The following is a 16007-nucleotide window of genomic DNA, read 5'->3' as shown; positions in this document are numbered from 1 at the left end:
CCAGTGTACACAAACCACCCCTGACAGGGCCGAATAAAGAGGACGCTCCTCGACAGATTACTGCTTAAGTGGCTCGATACTCTTCTCCTAAGTGGTTGCTACCTTTTCCTTTTTTTTTTCTTCGTTTGTCCTTTTGTGACGATGGTGAATGGCCACGTTTCCACGTCCGATTGTGCATCCCCTGTAACAGAGCAAGGGTAATGGATTATGGCAAAAAATATTGTAATGGATTTTGTCAAAGTATTTTCAGATTCTGATGTATATACTTTGGATGTAATTAGCAAAGTTGAAATTTTTGGATGCAGTATAGTTTGTGAGCATCATCTGTAACAGGGTAAGAGTAGTGGATTAGGTTTGTATCATGAAAATATTTTTTGATGTGTTTTGGAGGGAGTATTTTGAAATATTTGGAAACATCGGTTTTGGTGCTTGTGTGTATCTTTTATCACTATGTTGATGTGATAATTAATATTCATTTTTATACTGGAGCATGAAACATTCTAATTTTTAATTGGATACTTGAAACATGTAACATTTAGTAAACTTGTTTGGTTAATTGAGTGATACAAATTTAGTTCATATTTACTTCAATTGCTGCCCCTTTTTTTATATATAGATAAACCTTTTTCTCAAATTTGAATAGTTTCATTTTTTCTATCTTGTATTTATTTTAATAAATGTCTAAAGACAATATTAGTTAAAGAAAATTAAATATGTATGGAAAAAGTAATATTTAAAATCTTTAAAATCTCAAACTTTACACTACTCCAACGCACAAGTTATTCTAAAATAAAAATATAAATGTTAATCTACAAAAATATTACATTAAAAAAATACTAATATATATAGAATAAAAGAAATAATTTTTTAATAATTTTGTACTAATTCATTTCCACTGACTAAAAAGGATCAAAAGCTAATTAACGAGAACGAGCATTAACATGAAAGTTATGCGGACAAAAAGAGAAATACGAGAACCCATTCGCTGACGGAAGACAATTAATAATAATTAAAATCGAATTCAGTGTACGGAGACACCCCTGTAAGTCGAGCAAAAACATCGGTGATCTATGCTCCTCGTGAAAGATTATAAATGTCATCATCCTTAGTGTTCTCTCTTGCTCAATAAATTCTTATTGTTCCTCGCCCGGTGAACCTTGACGAGCAGAGTCTACTGTTAAGCTTCCGATTCCATGGGAGATCAACTTTTTGTCCTTGTTACAGAATACTCTTTCCGAGAGGTCGAAAAAATGTGCAATCTCATCGACAGTCGCGAATAATATCATATATCAACCTGAAGGTTTGACATTCTTACAAAACCTGTTAGGATTATTCGCAGAAAATAAAGTATGGTTATGAAATTTCATTGGAAATTTAATTAAATATTTCATTGGTTATTTATTATCCAATAGAAATAGTATAATTGAGTAATAGGATAAAAAAGAAAATTAAATATTTTAAAGTATTTATAATTCTCACCAAGTATGATATGAAATGTTTAATTAACCATTCTAAATCAATCGTTTCAATGTAATACTAGTCTTGTATTTGTAAGAATTCCATACTCTATGGATCAATAATTTTAGCTTCTATTATATTAAAATTAGATAAGTATAGATTATTACGAATTATATTTATTTTTAAAAATTATTTTTTAGAACTTAATAATTATATTTTAACTATTAACTGGAATATTAATTTTAAGAACTTTATTATTTTCGTCACTTCTTTTAGTTGAAATAAAAATTTTAGGTTAAGTATCAACAATAGCAGATTATAACTGAATGTAGAACATTGTTACCTTATAACACGAGGCAGGGAAAGAATAAATGAAGATGAACTTCGACCTGTCACCCATAGATGTCAATCCTGTATTAAAAAAGAGAATGCACAACACCTAAATGAAATTCTGTGTTTTTCATCGACGAGGTTAATTTTAATATTTGCGTTAATCAACTATCTTTTACTTCTCTTTGTGAGTATTATAAGCCTTTAAAGTCTTATATTCTTTACTTTATCACTCTTTATATTAAATATAAATTTTATTGGAAGTATTTTCATATTTTCTCTAAATAGTTGTGTAATATAATATTTAGTGATATACGAAACACATAGATGTATCTAATTACATTCTTTGTACTGTCCTAGTAGAAATCGGAAAGTAAAACAAAATAATAGAAAGAAAAGGTAAGTGATAATAAAGAATGAGATATGACAATATTTTCACTAATGATATTATGTTTCGATGCTGATAAATGTATTTACGAAAATTGTAAATGTAATAACCTAAGTTATCAGGTTTCTTACGTACCTATAATATATTATATTCTATTATCGTTTCACTAAATTGAAAAATATAACGTAGTTTTACTTCTTATGTTTAGGAAGGTTCGAGACAGACTAAATAGCCACTTTCCTCTTCAGGTAGGTCAAACCTGCCTACATGACATAAACAAAATAGATTTCTAGGTTATCGTCGTACATAAGAAATTGTTTAATAATAACGAAGTAAAGAAAAATTTAGGAGCAATACAAACACGACTTTAAGTGTAATATTTTCATGAATTTCATTAGCTAATAATTTCTATTATTATCGTGGCATAATTAAATGCGTAATTGAAAGAAAATTATTAAAAAATAAAAAACTGTAAATTAAAAAATTCTCCAAACTTTTTGCATTCGCATAAAAATTACATAATATAGCAACATGGTTTCTATACTGCTTAATATTTTGATACTCGTTTAATTGTACATAAAATATTAAAACTCGTTTTTTGAACAAAATTATCTACATGCCAATTAGCGTTTATAATACGAGTAAATAATAGAAATATAAATACAATATAATAAATAAATTATTATATTGTATATTTATATAAATGCATATTTTTATAGAAAATTGGTAATAAAATGAAATTTATATAGAAATTTGTTTTGTTTTTGACAAATTTTAATGTATTATTAATATTGTATACTTTTTTAAATACTAATGAGTACTGGAAAAGTAGTCATTAATATAACTGAAAATATCGGTGGAAGAATTATGTGGAAATAAAATATCATACAGAAGCGGAATTCTAATTTTAAAACGACGTTACGAATCGATGAAATTTTAAGAGGTAATATTATTCATGAGACAACGGAAATTAAACAACGCTATTAAAATAAAATTAAATATGCCACCATAACGTCGTGCAATGCCGAACTATAAACTCACCCATTAATTACAACTGATGCAGAAGAAATACATGTAGTTTATTACAATTTAAATAATCATACTGGATAATTAATAAATTTTCCATTATTATAACATACTTATATAAATTCTTTGCATATATGTACACATGTACATATTATATTACATAATTTTAAAACAAAAAGTACACTTTCATAATTATTTCTGAATATTTACTCTAAAATCATAAAATATACTAGAATTATTTTAGCTATGAACTCTATAAACAGTTATTAATACACATGAACAAATTACCTCAAAAGTAAACAAATTAATTCTTTTTCATCCTCACAAATGTATTATTATGCTGCATTCACAGTTGTTCCATGCTAATTAATATATATCCATACAACATTATTATACATTCGCAAATCTTTTTAAACTTATTATGACACATATTTACACACACACGAATAATTACGTACAGTTTCCAGATCTCACAAATCAATTGTCAGCCAAATCAATTCCTATCGATTCCCTGCCAATTAACGTTCGTCCATCTACTTGCATCGGTAACTCACTAGCGACATCTATTACTCAGCATTCACCTTAATCGAATAAATCGCGCGTTAATCGTCACTGCACGATCGAACGTTTAACCAAACGGTATATGAATAAAATTTGGGGTCGATCCTCGCAGGGGTTTGATCCCGACAACAGAAACGATAACACGACTGCGACAAAACGCAACCCTCTGTAGGAATATGACTTTCAATCGAACCACCCCCGAAGTGCAGGCGAGCTTTTAATCAATCGAATCGATAGACGCGTTTGGGCAATTCGATCAACCAAATCGCTTGTTGAATTACGTCCCCACTGATCCTAAATCATCCTCCTTGAATCGAGATCGGTTACATAAATCGTGTGTTTCGGATATCGGTCCACATTTATGCTACGCCTTTCCGTATACGTGTGCGTGTATATATTTATATGAATCTATTAGACAACCTCCTCCACCCTTGCAGATGCACACGCGTGACAGAATGTATTTCGATTTGTCACGGCCGGTGTCCTCTCTACGATTCGCACTATCGATGATTGGACACGCGGAACAGAGTTCTGATTTATTGGGCAGAGCACGCGACACGTTTCCCCCGGATTCGAGGGAAAAATGAAATTTAAATGAAGCTGGGTTAGTTACGCCATAACTTATCCGTCTTATCCGTTCAGTGATTGTTATAAAGATTTTTTTATTTATATATTTAAATCATTTAAATATATTTGGTTCCAACAAATGTCGTGCTTATGGCAATTCAACGAAGTTATATAAATAAACAAAGCGAAAATGTAAAATAGAATAATTTGAAAAATTGAAATTCAGACCAATTATCCGAAAATCATAAATATTTTTATAAATATTTGATTAATATTGACAAAAACAACATATTAGTACATTTTTACATCCTCCTGTATATAATTAAATTCTTTTTGATTTTTATTTTATGAATTTTTGTATTGATTTTTAATGGAATTAATTGTTTATTTATTTACAGTCTATAATTTATTTGTGTCTATTTTTGAAAATTTCTAACACTTCTGATTTGACATTTTATTTTACATTTTAGAAGTCCATGTTTCGTTGAAAAAATTAACTTCAGGACTTTTATTAATTAAACACTTTTTATTCCATCTTATGAGTACCTACTATATGTTCTTAAAATCTCGAACCTCTTTTTTAACACCCTGTATATAATTTTATCAACTCTCGTTTAAGTACAATAAGCTATTGATTTAAACAAGACCATTCTACTTCAATATTTAGAAGAATAACATGAAATGAAGTAAGCTTTTTAGATACAAAGTACGATTATGTTACGAGTCGAAAGGAAAATCAAAAAAAGATATTTGATTATAAATATCTGAAATTACTTTTGCACTTCCCTACGCTAGTTTGTCATACTAATGGGCACAACACGCCATTTTACTGCAGCGAGGGTAACTTTTGCTTACACAGTAAAGTGGTGCTAATTTTCCTCTAAACTGTTATTCTAAGAGAGGCTGTCTTTTTTCGCTTCTCACCCTTTCGATAAATATCCATTTCGTTATGACAACAATTCCTATCTACTAATACACGGTACGATATTTTCTAAGAAAATTTCAACCTTTATTCCAACTAAAATATTGACATAATTCTGTACGATGCTCAGATTTTATTTTCCATACAGGCACGATAAAAAAATTATATGAATTAGAAAGTACACTTTGAAAAATTTTGGAAAATAAGGTAGAAACGAATTTTGAAAGACCTGTAATTTGAAAGTTGATATAAAATACGAAAACCTATAACAAAAACCAATAAATGAACATACCTTTGAACAAAGAAAATAATTCATCATTACAAAGGTAACTATATAGGGCAAATAAATTCGACGATACTGACACACATAAGTTCTATTGTTATATCTCCAAATAAAATTGGTAGAATTTAAATTTGAATTTGAATTTCTATTATTTAAACGTGAGAATTTTTATTTTCTATTTTATTTTAGCAATATTATTAACCATTACAAAGCTAGCTATACAGGACAAATAAATTCGACAATACTAACACACATAAGTTTTATTGTTATATCTCGAGAAAAAATTGGTAAAATTTAAATTTGAATTTGAATTTCTATTATTTAAACGTGAGAATTTTTATTTCCTATTTTATTTTCTATCACGAGACACTGGTACAATCTCGAGGGCCCAAGCGTTTCTAAACTCGTCCCTGGAGCAAAGAACGTTCTTATTCCGTAACAAACGAAGCCTCTCAGAGAAGACTAAGCGAAAAAATGATTGGCCTGCTGCACGAGGAAAATCTCGATAATTAGATAGGATGACGACACAGCAGAGAAAGCGAAGTTTACCAAACGCTTCGAGATGGAAAACGATAATAACCATACCGTCGGTCATTTCAACGAATACTCTCCATTAATTCGTGAAAGCATCGAAGCGTCCCTGGCAATTTTAATAACTCATGGTCATCGCATAACGCCGCCGCCAGTTTCCCCGTCGGCCATAAAACACTTTACAACTTGGCCAATAAAAAAGTTTCAACAATTCAACCCTCTTTCAAGGGAGATCAATATCGGCCAGCTCGCGATTGGATCGTACCTCGCCAATCGAGGCTGCACGCCTCGACAAGGGTTGAATTCTGCGGATTCTGCGCCACTGGAAGGCCGCTCTTATTGGTCGCGTTTTCGCCAAAGGGGCTGGTACACCCGGACAGGGTAAACTGTTCACAGAAATGGACGACACCGGCGGAGATACGCCGAATTTCCAATTTTTACCTCACCCCTTATTACGTGTTCCTTTAGGGCGTTTGCCGAGACCTCTACATCGCGATGGCTCCTTTTTATCTGCTCTTTGCAGTCGAAATAGTTCTTGGTAGACGCTATAGCTTCGTACGAGGACATTGGAATAGTATGGATTTTGATTTGTACTCTAACACCTTGATGGCGCATTTTATTTCTTCCTTTTTTTTCTCTTTTTAAGGTATTTTGAAATCGAAATATTCTTTGGAAGATACCCTTATTTTTGTAGTCGAAAGATTAAAAAGAATTTAGATTGGGTTTCATTTTGGGTTTTGATACCTCGATGACGATTTTTTATTCTTTTGGGATGAAAATAATTCTTGGTGGTGGATATATGATTGGTTTGGTCTTTAAAATATTAATAGTGTGCTTCTTTGATCTATATTTCCACATCTTGATAACTGCTTTATGCATTTTTTAATAATTAAAATAATTCTTGGGAGATAGTGTATGGTTGATTTAGTTTCTGAATTTTTTGAAAATTATGTATTTCGATACCTTCACAACTCTTCCCTATTTTTGAGGGGGAGGGGGTATTTTGGAATCGAAATACTTTTAGGAAGATACTCTTATTTTTGTAGTCGAATGGTTAAAAAGAATTAGGATTATTCATTCGTTTTGAATAGCATGGATTTCATTTTGGACTTTGATACCTCGATGACGATTTTTTATTTTTCTGGGATAAAAATAATTCTTGGGAGTGGATATATGATTGATTTGCGTGGGTTTTTGGTCTATATTTCGACATCTCGAAGACTATTTTACAAATTTTTTGGTAATTAAAATAACTTTTGGAAAACAATGTATGGTTGATTAGGTTAGGTTAGGTTAGGTTAGGTTGATTTACTTTCTGAATTTTTTGAAAGTTAAGTAATATGGAATTTGGAATCATATTTCGACACTTTCACAACTCTTCCCTATTTTTTTCTTTTTCTTTTTAATTTTTTGTAGTCAGAATTAAGCTTCAGAGACAATATACCGTTGATTTACTATCTGAATATTTCGAAATTTAAAAAGTGGGAGGTATTAGACTATATTTCGACATCTTGATGACTTCTTTTTATGACTAAAGCACTCTTTGGAAAACACGTACACTTGATTTTCTTTTTGAGTGGAAGTTTGAACAGCATAGGCTTTGGTTTATATTTCGATATCTCAATAACCATTTTGAATGCTCTTTTTGTAATCGAAGTAGTCCTTAGAAGGCAGTATATATTTGTTTTATTTTCTGTAAAGATTTTATAAAGACTACTTTATAAAGTTTTGATCTATTTTCTATAAAAACAACATACAATTGGTTCGTTTTTTTATGATTTTGATTTATCATACATTTCGACAATTTGATAGTTATTTCTTACAGTTCATTCATATTTTTAAAGCCAAAATATGATGTTAAAAAGGTAACACATCATTGATTCTTTTCCTGTATGAACTTCCATTAGTATTAGTATTTTTATGGTAATTTTTTGTAGTAAAGAGTATGCTATTTTGCATATTACAATAGATTATGCTATTTAATAACACAAGTAATGCTATTTTCAGGAGAATTGAATTTAAAATAATGACATTTGTCACAATAATAATTTTATATTTATTAAATAATTTAATAATATATCAAATAATTGTAAAATATTGAGGAAAATACATCACAATATAAATACTGAAAATGAGCATACTACTTATGGAATAATTTAACATATTGCCAGTTCATTTTCAATAGCATAAATTTTATCTTCGATGAATTACAAGATGTCTAAAAATATTCACCTAAAATTAAAACTTAATATTTCGACAATTAACATAAATTTGGACCTTTGTTTTATAGCTTCTCCATTAGAATTAAAATTTCTGACACAATTTACTCGATTTACTCACTTTGCCATTCTTCCTTTTTCCAGGAACATCCTCAATTTGAATTCCCATTCCACCATTTCAATATAATTTTTTTCAATTATTTTTGTTGCAAAAATCATCTTTCGTAAACAATGTAAAGTTTATTTTGCACGTAGATTTTCGAATAACATAAATTTTGGTTCATAGTCTCCGTTGGATTTCAAGTTTAAAATAAAATATTTGCAAAACGTAGTAAAATATTGGAAAATTGGATTATTTAATTTTACCCAATTTTTGAATAAAGTACAATGTTTCATACAGAAATTTGATGGAATATATTCCTTTCTTTATAAAATAAATTCGAATTTTGACGTCGAACGTCGTCAAAATTGAACAGAGTTTTTGAGACACCCTGTATAAAAGTGCACATACAATATCCACGGACAATATATGCAGAGTGTCTGGAGATTAAGACTGTGCAGGTGTTAAACAAATATTCTTATCGACAATTGTGTTACACATATAAATTGAAATTTAATTTAAGTATTACGTAAAACATGTGTACAAAAGTGTATAAAACACGTGTCATAATTATCATTATTTATTAAACACTGTTTTAGAAACTTTAAGCTTATAAACATTATAATAATTTACTATACCTTAAATATACTAAGCTTTATTTTAGAAACTTTATAAACATTATACTAATTTATTAAACATTAATCTCTGGTCGTCTATGTATAGTAATATAAAATTACGTTCCAGTAAAAATTGAAAAATAATACTATATACATATATATTAACAAATACATATATAATATCGATAAAATATCAGCTGACACATGTACTGTTATTACATTCTGCTTACTATAAATATTTTTAATATTCTCAGTTGATATAAAACAACGTTATTAAATGGTACTAACAATCTACACTTAATGGCAATCAGTTTTATATTGAGCTTCATTCGATAATAGGCTTCATTATATAGACGTTACTCCGATTATTTAGTAACTGTCTAATTTTATAATAATTTTTCAATAATTGTAAAACAATTTTTAATTTTTATAATCTTATCATAATAATAATAATAATATGCGTACGTATGTAACATATAATAGTACATGTAGTTATCTACCAAATTTTATAATCGTGTTTTTATTCGTTAAGATACAGAATGATAAAATATGTTTGTTTTTGAACGTACGAACATAGAGATTTGGTGCACTTGTACAGTGCTCTTGTCGCATTGCAGACGTACATCGGTTCCTTTCATTTTCCGAAAGCACCGTTCCAACCTTTATTGAATTATTCGCAAGATTTAACCACGACCCGTTTTCTCCTCTTCGCCTCGTTTAACACTGATTGTTACAAAGTGTTTGAGTATCCACGAATGAATAAAAGATAGAATATTCGGACTTATAAATCTCAATTTTCGTGGTCTAGTATTCATGTTCCCTTGCTCTTGAGATTTCTAGAATTCTACTTTGTCATAAAATTACAGGAACTGACGCATTTCACTCCCACTTAAAATAAAAATAACAAAACAGATTAATAAAATAAAATAAAGAAACGACGTATATCTAAATTCCAAATTTTATATTAAGTACGTGCGAAATTCAACCTTGTTTCAATTTATTTTTAGTTATAGGTAATAAAATATGTAATCAAATTTGTTATCAGATTTTTCATATATGATTAATACATTTCTCTCTTTCAAAAGAAATTTTCATTTCAAAAAATACTGTTTTATGCTGTAAATGTTGCAAGATTGATAAATATAATAATATAATTGCTTGATCGTCGTTGAAACGTTGTATGAATTGATAAAATTAGTAAAATTAATAATCAAGTAGTTTTGTGAGTTACTCACTTGTCAAATTAACTAACTCCAGAAAACAAAAGGTAGAAATTTATTTCAGATATGGAATATTAAACAGCAATTAAATGTTTTCAAGCTAAAAATTTGAAAAATACAAGGAATTATATTAATCAATTTGGCTAGTGAATGACTCACGCATAACTTAAATTACGTAGTTCTAATGAATCATTAAATCCATTTTTCTACGCACAACTTCATTGTTTAACTCGCGTTCGTATCTCAAAACCATACTACATTTTACAGGATTATCCTCGATTTTTACTAATACGTAATTAATATAAATATACAACAAACACATTTACATTACACATTTATGCTAAGAAGTGGACGAATTACAACAAAATTCGAAAAATAAAGAATAGTAAAAAATTAATTTAAATATTTATTTTACTATACATAAACTGGTAAATTGTTTAGTATTTCATGAATAGCTTTGAAATAAAATGGATAAAATACCAATAGAAACATAATATGAATAAAAGTTAATCAATAGAATTTCAATGGATACCATAACACTAAAAATTCAAACTATTATTGATCAATAATTATAAAATATGGAAATATTAAATACTTTGCATTTAAATGTTTAAAAATTAATATTAGTCTTACTAGACTTAACAAAATTATACAATATATATTTAAATAAAGGTGTTACATTTTTAATTTTTATATTTTATAAGTTACACCTTTAAAATAAAATAAATATTTCAAATAAATTTTGTTTCTAGAACATTTATTTAAAAATACAAAAATATATGCAACATTCTACTTTGAACAATAAAAAGGATCTCGGTCCTTTGGAAGGAAACATTTATAGTACACCTATAAAATAAACAGAAACACAATGTTATTTGTTATTCAATAAAACAAAACAATGGATATTTAAAAAAATTAAATAAAAATGCTATATCTACTATAACATTATACTATAATGTATACTCGCTTAAAAATTTCCACAGATGTAATGAAACCGTTATGCTCTTAATATCCTCTGCATTGTTAGAGTTCTATCGATCGACTAAATTGTTTCCAATATTTTGTTATAATTATTTGTGGTATCCCTTCAATTTCAAAATGGTCGCAGCTCGTGCAATTTTCTTTAACGTTTTAAGTTTAAACTTGGATTTTTTCGATTAATGATTTTATTATCAGATATATTTCATCATACATTTACAATCTTTGATAAACTTTTACAAATGCAATAAAGTTGACAAGAATACCGAGCTTGCGGATAATTCGAGTTCCTCCTGTCTACGCTATTACTCGATACACCGTATACGTTTACAAAGTACGTATTCGCTTAACAAAAATGTCCTTACCATAGCGCTTCGAGGATGTAGTGATTGTTCAACGTCACTTTTGCACATAATAGGGCACAAAATACCCGTGCTTCGAATTCGATAGAGTCGTATCAACGGTTTCTTATTTTTTATTTTAAATATCTGTCACATTAGAAACATACAGCTTACCTATATCTGTTCGTTTGCCTAAGGGAATGTAGTACCAGATCGATAAACATCATCTTACGTAATGACAAAAATAATCAGATATATCGAAAAAAAGAAAATTATCTCAGCTTTCAACACTCAATATGTCAATTTTCCATACAAAATTCGTATATAAATATCTATACATGTTTTTTAACGTGATCAATAAACCAATATGTAAAAAAAATAATATAAATAAAATTGATAAAAAAAAAGAAATTTTGCGCATCACATGAAATATTTTTAATGAACGATAATAAAAATATATGTGTATCATACACAACCATCTATGTAAACACGACAAAATTTGTCACGTTCCAAAATTTCTGGATATCTACAAGATATTACATCATCCAGTTCAATTTCGTACCTACTTTCTCCCATCCTATTTATACATATATGTATGCATGTATGTATGTATATGTGTGTGCGCGCACGCGTGTATACACACACACACACACACATACACACATATATTATGTCTATGGTTGACAATGACAAGAAATATCACGCGTTGAGAAAAATATTCAAAACGATTAAATTATATCAAGCTGAGTATAATCAATGATTATTCTTTTTTGTCATACCTCAGGAGCATTGACTACTCCTTATCGTATCATGTTAGGTCTATTGTAGATGAAGAATGTATTTATTATACAAATGTTCGGCAAAAATGCATATTTTACGAATACGATTAACAAGTGATAAAAATATTGAGTCAGTAAAGGTAGAAATTTATTTTTATACCCTTACTTTTATACCCTTACTGTAAAATTGAAAACAAACATTAGTACAACTTCTTTGCCTGTGCTTCTTTATTGTCCCTGTAAATAAAATAGCATTCAATTTATGTTCATTAGGAACATATCATATATCATAAAACAAAATAAATATTTACCGGTACATGCTATACAGTAATAAAATGAACATTTGAATTGCTACAAAAAGTAAAAACATTGTTGTTGTTAGACAGTTCGTTGTTGGGCAATCTGGTCCTCCACTGTTTACTTTAGTGCTTATTTGTTCGATATCTCTTTTCAGTGTGTCAAGTCCGTTTCGCATTTCCAAAATAAGAGTATAATAATCATTTCCTACCGGCTGTACCTAAACAATATTTACTTTTAACGAAACACAAAAAAGAAAAATTAATAAAATCAGATACGAATATACACCTGAGCAGTTGGTGCTCGCGCCTGATTTTTAAGAATGGTGTCAGTACGAGTATACACTTCATTTACATAGGACTTAATTTCTTTTGCAGTATTTAATATATTATTTTGATTCATGAATAAAGAGTCGACTTCTTGTCGACGAATTGTATCAATCAACTGTACTTGCTGTCCTGGTTGACCTCCTAATTGCGCACCTACTTATTTTATAGAATATAAGTTTCCTATTTAGAGTTATATTTAATTATTGGTAACAGAATGAGATTTTACCACCATGTTGAAATTGAGATATTAGACTTAAAGATCGTTCTTGTTTTCCTATTATTTCATCCATTTTTGTATTAACATTACGTATCTCGTTAAATATTTCAGTTAGACCACTAAAGATTTGTCGTAATTCTCTTTGACTGTCACTTTCAAACATATCTTCAAATTCTGCATTTGCTTGTTTTGGATGCTCTCTATTAAATTAAATAACTTTAAAGACAAATGTCATACTTAAAATGTGCTTTTAAAGTTTATAATGTTCTTTACTTCTGATATTCAACTTTTTGTTGTTGTAACTTTTTCTCATATTCCACATACTCCTGGTTCAGCTTTTTTTGTTCTTCCAAAGATACTTTATGATCATCCAGTGCCAACTGATCAGGAGAATGTAGAGAATGTGTTAAGAAATGCGAAACATCATGATCATCAGCTAAGCCGCCTTAAATAAAATATTACAGAAAGTGTTAGTTATATTGAAAGAAAAATTAATGTGATATCTTTTCAATAATAGATACCAGTAGCAGCAGAAACACCAAAGTATCCTCCTTTTGGTTATATAAATATATAAATTCACTTACTGTTAAAATGTTCTGATAATATTCAATTTTTGCTTTTGTAGCAAATGGCTTATTACGAAAATCTCTGAAGCAACCAGCAGATAACTGTGTTGCACCATCACTGTGTTAAAGTGAAGATAAAGTATCATTCATTGCAAATTTTATTTAGTCAAAAAGAAAAAGAAAGAATATAATAAGAAATATAATTTACTCTGAATGATCAAAAAACTGTGTGCCATCATTCATGACTGCCATAATATGGGGGTTGTTGCGTTTATTGTCATTATCAAAGGAATCAAAGAAAATTCCAAGACCTTTCCACTGGTCAGAGCTACCAAAGACAGTACCATTATAAGCACCCTTTGTAGCAGTGTACCAAAATGCTAAACCATCTGCTCCAATTTTTCCTCTTCCTGTTATTCTAAATATTAATTCAACTTCCCACCAATCAAATGTCACAGGCAATTTGACCCATATAGCACCTAAATATCATTTAAAATTTTTATATAATATAAAATGACAGAAAAAATGATTTGTTACATATATATTTGATATATATGATGTCTCATGCAATATTAAAGGATGTTAAATGGTGCATGACGTAAAACATATGTTTACTCCAGAAATGGAGACATTTTAAAAATGTTAAGATCACCTCTTCTTTTAATAGATGCATCTTTTTTTCTATAAAAAAAGGTATTAGAGCATTTATATTGATTATTGGTTAGATTAAAGGATATTTTAATTTTACATTTTCAATATTATATTAGCATAAGTATATACATTAAGATCCTACATATCTCTTAACAATATAAGTAATTGTTCGTAGAAATTACGTCAACATCACGAAGTAGAATTTGAAATACCTAATATAAATTTACGTCGGCAGAAAAAAAAAATCGTAAATAACGTAAATTTATTTGTGAATGAATTCGTAGCTGCGAATGCGTTAAACATGTCGATCGCATATCTATTAATTTGTTGCAATGTTTTTTATTTAACTAAATTAATGCAATTTTCGAATTACTTATTAATCTATTATAATGCAAAAACAACATGTGCAATACACATAGCAAATATTCCAAACATACCATTGAAAGGAATAAAGTTAAGATATTTCTTAAATGAATCAATTTTCTACCTAATTACCCTAATACTTTCTTATAGATATTAAATAGCTATATCTGCTATTACATACAAAAATATACAGTACCATACAACACCATTTAATTTTATCTAATAAAACTTTTTTGTAACTTTTATTGTTTCAGACTTGTAGCTGAGCATAATTCCATGAAACACCTTGTTTTGGATATTACACAATAAACATCATATTACAATTTAAAGTATTTTTATTTACATTAAATATAATCTTCATTATAATTTAACAATATTATAAAAAGTATACAACATAATGAAATCAGTTTCTCACATACCTTTCTGACTTTTCATTGAGGGAGCTACTCTAATATTTTCTTCACTAGCAATTGCATCTGAAATCAAGATTGCATTTTTATAAACGATTAAATAAAAAAATAACGTACAAAATAAAATATAATGAAATAAAAATTTGAGAATACAACAAACTTTCAGAAATTCTAATATTATTAAATAATAATCAAATTTAATGGATTTCTATGAAAAACTGTTTTAGTTAATTAATTGCATTATTTTAAAATAAAGTAAGTTAGAGTTTTAATTGTAAATAAAAACACGTACATCTGTTGTACTAATACTAAGTTCTATTAAGTAAATATTATTATTTTCATATATGAAAACATTCACAAAGATAAAATTCGATTGAAATTAATATTTGTAAACAAAATAATTGTACATATCATTTAAATAATGAAAAAGCCGACAGTGAAAAAATAACATACGGCAGAATTTACAGTGTGCGTAATTGGTTAGGTTTTAAGTTTACTTACTTCCTCCGTATTCCCAAAAAGGCACAGTTCCATCTTTTTGTGCAAGATACGGTGGTTTAAATGAGTATTTATATTCAAATTTCCGATGAGGTATCTTACCGACAACCGCATAAATTAGACAAAATATATGAAAAATTAAAAGCCACCTCACCTCGGCGGCCATCTTCATTTCGACTGTTGAATCGAAAGTAGATTGACCGTGGTCGAACCTGTAAGCTGTTAAAACGATTGGCAGTACCCTTTAAATTCTTCTTTTGATTGGTGTATTACCAATGACGTGTCAATTCTGTAGCAACATTCCGAAGATTTCGCTTTCCAATATTTTTGTATTATTTTATCGTTATGTAACTTTT

General features: G+C 28.6%; 1 protein-coding gene across 1 annotated transcript; it reads right to left on the bottom strand.

The window, feature by feature from the left end:
- Positions 1 to 11961: 11961 nt before the first annotated feature.
- Positions 11962 to 15828, bottom strand: ergic53 (lectin, mannose binding protein ergic53). The gene is given in 10 exon segments (XM_017902264.1): positions 11962 to 12557; positions 12632 to 12837; positions 12906 to 13099; positions 13173 to 13363; positions 13437 to 13608; positions 13685 to 13723; positions 13726 to 13847; positions 13938 to 14208; positions 15163 to 15219; positions 15655 to 15828. Coding segments are annotated over 10 exon segments (1458 nt in total). The 5' UTR covers positions 15824 to 15828; the 3' UTR covers positions 11962 to 12520.
- Between the last annotated feature and the right edge of the window lie 179 nt (positions 15829 to 16007).

The sequence above is a fragment of the Eufriesea mexicana genome, unplaced genomic scaffold (assembly GCF_001483705.2).
Source record: "Eufriesea mexicana isolate 0111107269 unplaced genomic scaffold, ASM148370v2 scaffold1801, whole genome shotgun sequence".
NCBI classification, from domain to species: Eukaryota; Metazoa; Arthropoda; class Insecta; order Hymenoptera; family Apidae; genus Eufriesea; species Eufriesea mexicana.
Note: the sequence above shows the minus strand (reverse complement) of the source record. Positions and strands in the feature narration are given on the sequence as shown.